Source organism: Eleginops maclovinus, chromosome 1, assembly GCF_036324505.1.
Source record: "Eleginops maclovinus isolate JMC-PN-2008 ecotype Puerto Natales chromosome 1, JC_Emac_rtc_rv5, whole genome shotgun sequence".
Lineage (NCBI taxonomy): Eukaryota > Metazoa > Chordata > Actinopteri > Perciformes > Eleginopidae > Eleginops > Eleginops maclovinus.
The window spans coordinates 15265799-15277863 of NC_086349.1; the positions used below are offsets into that span (position 1 = coordinate 15265799).

A 12065-nucleotide genomic window follows, 5' to 3' on the forward strand; every position below is an offset into this window, starting at 1 on the left:
GTGGAAAAAATGTAAGCTTATTTTTTTACAATACAGGTACTATAGGTTGGGCTCTTCCAAACGGTTGCAAGATAAATCTGAGAGGACATAAAATGATTAACTGGAGATGAAAGAAGAAAAATCAAAGCCCCGCACACTTGTGGGCTATTTATTATTTGGAACTTTTTCTAACGCTGGATCTATCTTTTTAAAAATATTTTAGATTTTTACCCTAGGTTAAGAAGTTCAACATTTCCCTCTTAAATGAAGTAAAAAATAAAGCAGCATAAAAGCAGCATGTGTATCTTAAAATTGTTGAATAAGTATACTTAGTTACTTCCCACCACTGGTTCTAACTTCACCTTTACTGAATTTTGCCTGAATGAATAAAAATAATGACGCAAAAACAGAGTAATAGATTATTTGAACTTTATATCATTATATCATTTCTATATAGGAATACATATTTACAAAATGTACAAGATGTGCTCAATCAGCCAAAATCAAACAAACAAACAATGAGAAGACCAATCAAATAAGATTGTTCACACAAAAATATCTCTTGTGTTTGTATGACAAACATTGGGGGCAGAGGAATGGTGGACGTTGGAGTGAATGCTGGTGATTTCAGGGATTATGCTGGTTGGTTACATCATCAGTGCGTCTAAGCCATCTAAAAACCCCGACTACATATTCTCCTCTGCAAAACCCCCTTGTCATGGCCAAACCTAAACCTATTACAGGAAGGTCAGTACATTCTTCTTTACACCGAACTCATCTGTCCGGCCCATCACATCAAATTAGTCATTGATACCTTGAAATTAGGGTAGTATAATATTTACAGCATCAAAAATAAACAAAGAACTACAAAACCAAACATGCATGATGTGTCTCGACCAGTCCAGCAGTCATACAATATAATGACACAGATACAATGTTTTTTTGAAATAATGAAACATGCCATTGACTTATGAAGGAGTCAAACTTAAACCTTAAAGGTGTGCCAAAGGATTTCTGGAAGATTTGTCAAAAAAGAGACAAAAAGTATCCTGTTGTGTTGAAGTGCCAAAATAGTGGTCTCATTCAGTAATGCAGGTGGTATGTTTGTGAAACATGACACACAATTACCTTTTAATATTTCAGTTTTCTATATGTATTATATACAGGTTCTCTTTACCTTAATCAGCCCTAATAGTCCCTAAGTGAGTGCTGTCTTATAGCTACTGCTTAGTGATGGATACTGTATGGAATAAGGAATAAACAGAAGTGAACTGGGTTTTATTCTTAAGTACACTGGAAATATTGAGCAAGTGCACAAATCATTTCTCCAAAAAAGGTCAAACTAAATCTACATGATCATATATTTATTTTACTGAAGCAATGTCTTTCAAGAGGTGTTGAGGTTTATGTGTGTACATGAGTAAGTATAATCAATAGTGAACAAAAAAAGTTGGTTACTGCCTTCAATTATTCTTTTGACAACCACTCTTCAGGTTTCACAATTCTTTTTTTCTTCAGTTTTCTAGAAAGTCCTGTCCTTGGAAGTGTGCTTGTGTGTGTTCTGTACTGTAGGTTTTTCTGGAAAACAGTTTGCATATGATCTCTGTGAACTTCGGCCTGCTTAAGAGTCAATGCGAAAGGCCAACAGTTTGTCGGAGTGCAGATTGTTGAGGGTGCGCAGGTCTGGCAAGCGCAGGAGAAGTTTGGGGAAGAGGGTGTTCTCATCTGGGCGACGGCGAGTGATCAGTGACCGTAGGGCACGGATCAGACCCTCCTGAAGCTGCTCCACAGCCTGCATGTCCAAGATGCCAGAACGATCTATGGAGCACAGAGGTACGTCAGTGTGAGTGGTTGACAGAAACAATTACATCACTATTGGTTCATTAATAAAGATTCATTCATTTGCACCTCTTTTCACTGTTTTCATTATGTAAATAGTGTGCGTTTCTCACCTGCAGACACCAGCACCACAGCCATAAAGAGGGCCATTTCATCAGGCTCTAGCCCCAGGGAGCCCAACTTCTCACTGAAGTCAAACATGGCATCCAGCAGAGTGCCCATGCCTAAAGCATGCAGGGTGGACAGTGGGTAAGTTTGGCCATTCAAGAAAGTCACTGTACGCTCCTCAGCATTGAACAAGGTGCAGAACCTGACCATCAGAACCTTAACACAAAAGAAACAGAGAAACAATCTTTTAGTCAAATACTTACATTAAGCAAACATTTGGACTCCCAAAGAAGGAGCCACATATCTTACATATTCTAACTAAATCATCGAAAATATATGTCATACCTGGAAAGTGCCTGATTTGAGCAGCATGACTTGGTCTTGTTGGCCAAGCTCTTGGAACCCTGGGATGCCCTTGGCAAACTCTACCACCTCCTTGACAGCAGGAGTAAAACACTGCGAGAAGGATTCCCATATCTGCTGACTCGTGCGCTCTGCCCCTGACACAGGCCACGCATTGAGAGGACAGGCCTTTAGAAAAAGACGAAAGAAATAGAAAGACTCATAAGTTGCTGATAAAATAAGAAACATCACAAGATTTATGATCTGATCATATGCTTTCTGCACTTACCAACACTTTAGCTCCTGAAGCCAATTTCCATGGGCAGGAGGGCTGGTTTTGGGAACTTCCTGCATTGTGAAAACTGTTGTGATTGGCAGAGCTGCCCCTTTGAGAAGTTGTATCGTTGGTCTGATCATGATTCTGATTTGTTGAAACTAAGGAGGACGAGCGATTGTTGTCAACATTGTGGAATGTAGATGTGTTGTCATTAGGGACAACAGGGTAAGACTGATAACTCTGGACAGAGGTGGGGTGAGAGGACACTTGGGTAAAGCTGGCATCCTGAGAAAAGGGACATGTGATGTTGGAGGAGATGTTAGACCTCTTGGTTGTTCTCTCTTGGCTGTTGCTGCTGGTGAAGATATCTTGATAGGCTCTGGAGATTGCCCCAATGGCCTCTTTCGAGTTGCAGTCTTCTGTGCTGCTGGCAGTTTCCCTCACTGAAGGGGATTCCATCTCTATGGCAGCTGACTCATTCAGGCTGTTCATGTAGCTCTGCATTTCATCCAGGAGCCGCTGCTTTTCTCTCTTGGGGATGCGGCCAAAACGCACAGCTGGTTAAAACACAATCAGTGAGAAAAGATCAGCTTTCAGCCGTGGTAACAACAGGGATATTTAAACTCAATATTTATTTCTTAAAGATCAAGAGGGTGACTATAGATTAAACTAAGTTTGGTGAACAAGTTACCCATAAAACCTATATACACAAACCACAGAGTTACCCTTAAATGTGGAGGATTCTAGAGTCACTCAAGTTATGAGATAAAACTTTCCTCTCTTCACCCATCCCCCCACCCCCCTTCCCACAGTAACCATCAGCTGGAGAGGCTATTTATAGATCCCCTGCTACCATCTGCCTCATCCTCTTCTCTATCCACCCGTCTCCTTCCTCTCAGGATCCCTCCCTCCCTGCGTAAGTAGGGCAGTGGGGCAACGTGAGCATGATGTCACCGGCACTGAGATCGTGGGAGGGAGAAGGATGAGAGAGGTGGGCTTGAAGGGCATAAATGAGCTGCAGAGACATGTATTATAACATGAAGAGGACTGATGTGAGAGACTGATGGGTGGGTAATTAGACTGTGTGTTAGTATTTCTGTGCTAAGAGGATTAAAGATTCCAGAAAGGTTTTTTTGCCCCATAGTATTTTTAAATGGATTTTTTTTGGAAGTGTAGCAAAAGATTCTTTAAGCAGAAATAATGTTTGTAAAGCAATTTACTGTTATTACCGTATGTTAAAGACAGGAAATTTACATAAAACATAAAACTGCAGTGTTAGGTTGAAAGAGGTGAATCACTTTACCTAGTAAAATGCACAGTAGATATTGCTCAAATGAAGAGAAAAATGTGGGAAAATACTGCTTTAGTTAGAGGAAGAATAATGTGCCATCATGCCAACGGACTGAATAATTTGCCTATGCTGCAGGGCTAAAGTCACACAGCTGCGTGGTGTGAAATCAGGGTGTAGTATTCATTGTGGGTTGCAGGCAGTTGCATGCGGTTTTCCTGTTTTCGTAATGATTGAAGCAGAGCAAAAATGGGTTTCTAGGTTGTGGTTATTTAGCAAGTTCTCCTCTATGAGGGTGGACCTGACTGTTTTCTCATTGAGTCGTATTATTATTATCCTACATTCTCTGTGCACCAGAAGTGTCAAGCAATGCAGAAATAACAGTCACCTGTTTACTTGATAAAGAAATGCCGGGTGCTGGAGGGTGGAGATAATCAGAAACCATACTGAGAGGAAGAAGGCAGGCAAACTATACCAAGTAGGTCAGGATGTACGAGTACACTATAGACCTAATTCTGTGTTGTTTTTCTAGGTCAGCCCAGCTGTATTCTTAATCTGTAATGATATGTCATCAATCAAAGTTCAGCTATCAGATCTAAAAGTAGTTGATGTGAGCAGCATGCCTGATCACACATTGGCTGTTTTCTGCATCCCTTGCTAAATTGTTGTCCCTCATTAATTGCTGTAAGACGTTCTATAGGCATACACAAGGTAATCAAGTTGACCCTGTTCCAATTTCCTAAAATAATTCCTGTGTTTGCTGCAGTTTTCCAGATGATAGATAGCTTTGGGGACGCCAAGGCTCCTCTTCTCATAAATCATTGTCTGAAGGGGAGATGCAAGAGAGCTGAGGGGACATGGTGGGTATGTGGAGGGGGAGGTACTGTACTGAACAAGAGCATAGAGGTAAGCAAATTGTGGGAGGATGCTGCAAAGGCATGAGAAAGACACACAGAAACTTAAGAGAGTGATACAAGGCCAGGTGGTAGTGTTTGGCAGTGCATTGACAAAGAAGGGCAAGACAGGTGCAGGTCTGCTGATTAAGTTAGTGGCTGAGCTACTGGCACGATGACCTCAAAAGACTTTCCGCATTACATTTTTCACAAAGACCTAGATATCAGTACTCTGCCACTTTCAGGCCACCTACTCCCCCTATGCATAGGATAATCAGGGCAGTGTGGCATTTTGGCACAACTGCACAAGGGCCTCTCATGAAAAAATGTGTCAGGATGTCTCACCATCTCTTGACATGCCAACAGAGAGGCATTTCTTGAAGCGGCAGTGCTGGCACCGGTTGCGATTCATACGCATGATCAGACAGCTCTCATTCTTCACACACATCTTGTAGTTGATGTTCTGCTGGATGCTGCGGCGGAAAAAACCCTAAAACCAAAATAAAATCACATGAAACTGGCGCACTTACAGGAACACATTGGTGAATCAATCTGTGTGATTTTTCTGATCAGGGTCTTACCTTGCATCCCTCACATGCATGAACTCCATAGTGGAAACCAGATGCGATGTCACCACAGACTTTGCAAAGCAGGACCATTCCACCCGTCTCTGAGGAAGGGTGAACAGACCGTTAGACAATCTGCAAAATATTGATCAAAGTATAAATCTTAATTCAAACCAACAGTGAGGAAACACTTACTTGTGAAAGTTCCTGTGAAACCGCATGCCCTCTTTCCTGCAATGGGGTGTGCAAACGTATGCTGTGGAGTGGCTGCCGCTGGGGGGGCACTTTGGAGCTGTGGAAACTGGAATACCAGTTTGGAGGATAAGGTTCTGCATGATGCTGCCTTTTGTTTAACAACCCCAATGTCCGTGAAGATCGCCTCCTCTGGAGATGATGGTTGGGAGTGTGGAGAAGGGGACTGTGTCTGGTACCCACTGGAGGGGCTGCCAGGGCTGCCGGGGCTGGGGCTGGAACTGCCAGAGGACCCTGCATACAAGATTACTCCTGTAGACAAAGGACAGAAAGGAGGACATCAGACCTCTGAGCTGAGAGTTTGTGATCACGTTCAAAATATAATTTCAAGCTCTAGACCTTAAGCACATAATGTTATTATTCTGATATTGAAAAGAAGCATTATTATTATTTTATTTTGTATGCCATATGTAAGTGGTGGCTTAGGCCTAATCATAAAATTATAGTACATTTTAAAGTTGGCTTTATTTATATATATATTTTTAAAAAGCAACTATATAACTTTAAACTTGATTTGAAGTTGCGCAAATTCTGGGCAGCAGTGAGCAGCTCTGATAATGTGCCGTGTCGTTTTATCATCCGAGTTCAATACGCATAATGTTGAGCTGGAGCGGATAAAGTAGGCGCTCGGCTAAAAATAATGATTTTAGCACAGCAACAAAACAGGCAGGCTTCTAGAAGAACCAACGAAAGGCTCCTTTTTTGTAAATAATTCGTGCGTCATGCTCATGCAGTATTTATAAAGAACCCGTATATGTGGAATGTTCTTTTCGTCGTTCATCTGTTCATAAGTTTCACCCCCCCCCCCCCCCCCCCCCCCCCCCCGTCTTCTAGTCATGCGTTGTGTGGATGAGCTGAGACACGGCCTCACGTGTCTGCAGGGTCTGCTGCCTCCTCCGTTCCAATAATAGCCTCGCTCTTCTGGCACCGTGCCCTGCGCCAGCTAACTGCACGACACCTGACCGCCACCTCACATGGATGGACTCCTGACACGGTTACTGCCCTGCGGAAATCCGCAGTCTTATGTCGAAAAACACGTCAACAATCTAAAGTCAGAGCTTTGTTTACAAACACAAGCTGACTGGGAAGCTCCCCGGGCGTCAAGTGGCACCATATCTCAGCAACTGCTGTTGATGCACCAACAACAATTGGAGAATGTGAGTCACGTTTCTGCAGAGAAAAGGCCTCCGCTCTATGACTGGGCTGGTGTTTTGATACTAACAACTCAGTGTACAGTAGAGTACAGCAGAGTGACTTTTAATGACAAATTGTATAAAGGGTAATATTCAAAATAATATAAACAAATAGTTTCAATTTAAAATTTAATCCGTGATGAAATATGGGTTATATTCAAATAGCCTATACTTTGCTTCCAAAATCGTGCCATCATCCAGTTGTTTGACCAACTCAGAAATGCACAAGTGCAGCAGACCTCTCACTGTGTGTTTGTGTGTTGCTGGCAGAAGTATTTGTTTTAGCTCTTATGTTTTGATAATCCCTCACCCAGCACATGTTGGCGGTTTGTTGACTCATGCCAGAAATAGCAGACCTGAGCCTCAACTGTTCCTGAGTTTACATTCACACATAGCCCAACCCCCACTGCACCCACACACACACTGCAGTTCCACCTGAAGAATCACATGTACATGAAGTAAGTATGAATGACCTGGAGAGCCGCCCTGCTGTAAACACTGTCAATTAACAATTCCTTTTACAATCCACCCTTGAGTAGTGATGGACAAATACTATAAAACCTCCATCTGTCAAGTGCCATAGTCAAAAGGTTAATACTTGTTGAATGAACATTGCAGACTCCCTTTTATAAATGTTTATTTTGATCATAGCATCATTGCCACTTATGGTTAAAGAAAGCAGTTGTCATCAGCCCTGCTTTATATTCTTAGTGTTGGCAGCCTATAGTATCAATCAACTTCTAAATGTAAGTGTTTCACACGCACCTATTTATTTCAAACTACATGAAATTCCTTCCTCAGTGCTCATGTAAAGCTAAGACTACCCTTGCAAACACTAATCTGGCTTGGACTGGAGAGAGGCAGAGAAACGTGAGTGATGAGCACAGGCACAGCAGTTCCTCTCCTTTCACCACTTTTCCTTTCTTGTCCTTTATCCTTTACTTTCCTTCATTCAGCTTATAATGCAGGACATGAGAAGAGCCACATATAGCCTACAGTTAAGGTGACCATAGTGTGTGGTTGCCCTTGTAAAGTTTATGAATAATATATATTATATATGGAATGGCCAATAAAGAGTTATGCTACCTAAAATAGCAAAACAGGGAGCAATTCTTGGGTGTTTGCGGTATACTTCATTAACTAGGCTTGTGTAAGTAGGTCAATATCACAGGAACTTGATATAACTCTGTGTATGTGACTAGCATTTCTGAAGCTGTATCACGCACACTCATGCATTTGCACGACGAACTCTAGGCTATCAGAGCACCACAGGGGATAGGGGATATAAAACATACATAGCAGGATATGATTTGAAATCTATAGTCTTAATGCCCCAGTGGTTGTGGCTGAAATTGCTTCATTTAGGCACACACGCTCTATTCCGACATAGATTGAAAAACATCCTTTTGTAGGATATGAGGGATGCATCCATAATGTTTCTAATCCGATATCTGTTACAGCATCGCAGGCGAGGGAAGCGGATAAGAGCATAGATGTTGTGTTTAACAGCAGTCGCGGTCCAGCTGAAACCCACCCTAAGCCGATCTAAAACGACGCGATGGGTACAGATGTTGCAGAGTCAAAATCAAGTCAGCTTTTACCGCACTGCGAGCTCTGTTTCAAGACGGGGAGTGAATTCGATACAAGCAACACGCTCATGTGGTGGGAAAACGTGACAAGAGAGAAAAAAAGCAAATGCATGGAATCGCTGACCTACTGACCAGGCTCACCAACGCCGCAGGCGGCATCCACACAGAAGCTTCCGTGAGAGCGGGGAAGTGGCAGGAGGCAGGGGGAGGGCCCGGGGAACTCACGCGTCGCACGCGGCTCAGCGAGGAAAGCCACGTGAGGAGGCTTTTGACGGAGTGTTCTCTGGGATGAGACGAAACTGCGCTCCAGCCAGAAGGCTGAGCTTCTACAGCCCGCCAAGGGCTTCACAATTAAAGAGCCACATTAAATAGAGCAGCATGTTATGCGACGGGGTGGTCCGTGCATCACCAGCAGCGGCAGCCTGCACTGTCAGCCTGGCTGTTTCTGGGTTAGGGACAATATGTAAAGTATATGGCCAGACCCAGGTTTATATTCTGAGGAAGTGCAATGACAACCTACTTCAGTATAAATTCACGTTGTTTCTTTCGAATCATGGCCTATATGCCTATGTTTCATTTCGGCCTATACACATTGCTTTCTTAAAACCCTCTTATAATAATAATAATAATAATAATAATAATAATAATAAGTAATTTAATTATTGTGTATGCCCTATATGAGAATATTGGAAAATGTCAACTGTACCACTCAGAAAACCTTCACAGGCAGGCACTATTTTAAGTAAAAAAGTGGAATACTATAATTTAAATTAGGCTCCATACTGTATGTGCCATTAAGAGGACATCAAAGTACAGTTAAATCCTTCACTTAAGGTCAAGGATGTATGTTGCAATTTGCATAATGAAGATGCACACATTTTTAAATGTAAGCTTACTTTAACTGTATTTTCTGAAATGTGGGATTGTGAAATTTACAACTGATCCTGAAGCATTATGGTGATGTAACTGTTCTAATAGTATACGCAAATGTGGGTTAATTTTGTGTGCTAGTATAAGAAATTGGATTTTAATTGTTCTATTTGCAGTTGCAAGCAACGCCTTTAACCCAGTAACCCATGAATCACTGCAGGGAAGGGGTTATGTGTAAACACACATCATAATTTAATCTACTAAACTTTACCAGTGCAGTCATATTTAAGTGTAGGCTAATCTTTATTAGCTTTGTTTCTGATCATTAAACTTACGCCATGGATAAAATTAAGTCATGAGCATTCCAATAACTTATTGAAACATTAAAGCTCAGGGAAACCAGTTCAAGGTGTTCTTTTAGATTTAGATGACTGAGAGGAATAAAACATTACAAAATAATTATGGAAAAAGGAAGGATGCACCGCCGGTTAAATAGAAAATAAGCAATAAAATAAACCGTAAAATATATCAATAGACGATTAAATTAAAGCTTGACATTTCCTATTTTCCCCACAACAACACAACTTCCTTCAAACATCACACAACACCAGTAAACCCAGCATGCAGTATTCATCTTTATAGGCTGAATAATACTACATCTGGACTATCTGTTATAACACATTTAACTGCATTGCTTGTTTCGTGACAAACATTGACCTACTTAATCCACATAAATAGAAAGTCATAACTCGGTGAGTGGGTTTAGTGTTGCCCTCAGATTAGAGTTACATGATGACGCTGTTTACAGGGAGCGCCAATCACCTGTGCTGTAACGTGACTGTTGCTATTGTAAATGATTCACCATCAATTAGCAAGGGGAAGCACAAAGCATGTGCACCTTGGGCTGACCTCGAGAAGGCGCTCTTAACTGTTATCATGTAACCTGCAGGCACCGATAATAGAAACAAACACAACCTTTACGCCAAACTTTCTTTGTTTTTTCCATCGTCAAGTGATAAAGGGTTAGTGCTCACTTAAAGTTCTGGCTCTAGAAGATTATTAATACAGTGAAAGCCAGTGCACCGAAGCTCCACGTGAGTTTGTTTTCATGGAGAGTAACAGGAAGTGACCAGCCCTACCACAACCTTATGGTGTTCTCACAGGGGCAACGCTGCGTTCAAGATTATAAACGCAGCGTAACTTTTTTTCTATTGGTTTGTATGAATTCTACTCCTGCGTTGAACTTCTTATCAATGAACACTTTTACGTGATACAATTCTGAAAGACCGAATCGCACGAGAAAAACTCATTAGTCAACCATGCAAAACTTATGTTTCTGGCACCTAATGTTTGATCTTTAATATAACTCACACTCTAGATTGCACAGTTGACAGTTATGCCATTTGGCCAACACATACTGTAGAGATTTCAGTCGAATAATTAATAATGCCTCTTTGCGTTGTATTATTAAATATTTCTTACACTGAAGTTATACATTTTTATTTCAGGTTTAGATTGAGTCAGACGTAGATAAATAGATGTCCCTTATTGGTTGTTAGCAACAACAGCATTGAAAACGCTCCAAATTCCGCAAACTTCGATCAGAATTGCTTATATAATGTTAGTGCTAAACTTACCACCGCCAGGGCTGTTATCCATTTTCTTTTGTAGATGGCTATCACTTTCAAACAGACTTGAAAATAGATGTCTGTGAAAATCACGAAACTGGAGCAAAAGTCTATTGAAGACAGGTGAGGAAGTCAAAAAACGGCTTTTCGTAAAACACCTGCTCCATACAGCAACAAATATAAGTGATGGAAACGTTTCCAGTTCGCGTAAAGTTGTCTCCAGTACGTTGTAGAGATGTGTCTCTCTTGGTGCTCAGTTCAGGTCTGGCAGAGGTGAGTTAAACAGGCTGGTCTTCTCAAAGATACCTGGACGCCTTCTGTGCTCGAGATACTGCGCCTCGACGCGAGCAAGTGTGGTGTTGCAGGAGCGAAGATTAAATGATTCTGATGAAAGAAGATAAATAAGCATATCCGTGAACTAAGTGTCAGGCATAACATACACACCCACTTATACACACACCCACATCTATCACGTTTGTAGGTGAGTATGTGAAATGTGACTGCCTTTTAGAGACATCCACTTGTGTCTGTTAGTGTGGGATTTGGCTCACTCTTTGTATCTCGCGGACTCCCTTCTCTCCCTCTCTCTCCTTCACGCTTTTGTGCATTTTCATTGGCGGGGATCTGGAGCCGAGGGGAGTGTGATGCGTTTATTCGACCGTGCATGAGTTCAGTAAAGCCACGCTTACATGTGAGCCCTGCATGTGCCTGGGAGAACGTTGCCCTACTGATACACTTTTTATGCAAAATACTGAGCGTGTGGTGCGAGGTGATGAAGAGATTGGAGGATGAAGCACATGGACAATAGGCGTGGCTCACCGTGACTGCTGCCTCTGACAAGCAGCCCTGCAAACGGATGGTAAACAGTGAGACATGTCAAACACTGACATGCCATCCAACAAGCAAGTGTAAAGTTTAAAGCTCACGTGCCAAAGGTAACTGTAGATGCGCAACTAAACCTATGGCACGCCAAATATAATGACGATCCGTATGTAAACACTCAACTGCGGCTAAAATAGTGAATAGTGAAAAAGGCAAATACTGTATTATTTCAGCATGTTTGGAGGTATCGTGGTTTTTTAAAAACAGTCCCACTCACAGCTTGACAGTCAAGTTTTAAGAACATTTTTATTTCTCTCAAGTCTACTCCTTATTTTAAATGTTTGCCCAAAGATAAGTTCTATAACATTCAGTCAGCAACAAACTCTATAACCTGCTGCGTAACATGCAGGTTCATACTT

At 41.7% G+C, this 12065-nt stretch overlaps 2 protein-coding genes across 2 annotated transcripts in view; one reads left to right on the top strand and one right to left on the bottom strand.

Moving 5' to 3' along the window:
* Positions 1 to 391: 391 nt before the first annotated feature.
* On the bottom strand, positions 392 to 11378 carry nr1d4a (nuclear receptor subfamily 1, group D, member 4a). The gene is made up of 8 exons (XM_063876150.1): positions 10834 to 11378; positions 5488 to 5796; positions 5308 to 5396; positions 5072 to 5216; positions 2558 to 3102; positions 2272 to 2457; positions 1932 to 2142; positions 392 to 1797 (listed from the first exon to the last, which is right to left on the bottom strand). Exons 1-8 carry the CDS (start codon positions 10853 to 10855, stop codon positions 1601 to 1603), a joined length of 1704 nt encoding a protein of 567 aa, XP_063732220.1. The 5' UTR covers positions 10856 to 11378; the 3' UTR covers positions 392 to 1600.
* rarga (retinoic acid receptor gamma a) overlaps positions 415 to 12065 on the top strand; it is a 55166-nt gene continuing 43515 nt past the window's right edge. The window contains exons 1-2 of the mRNA XM_063876284.1: positions 415 to 1812; positions 1938 to 2067. The gene's annotated coding sequence lies outside the window, so the exon portion shown is untranslated. The remainder of the gene's footprint in view (positions 1813 to 1937; positions 2068 to 12065) is intronic.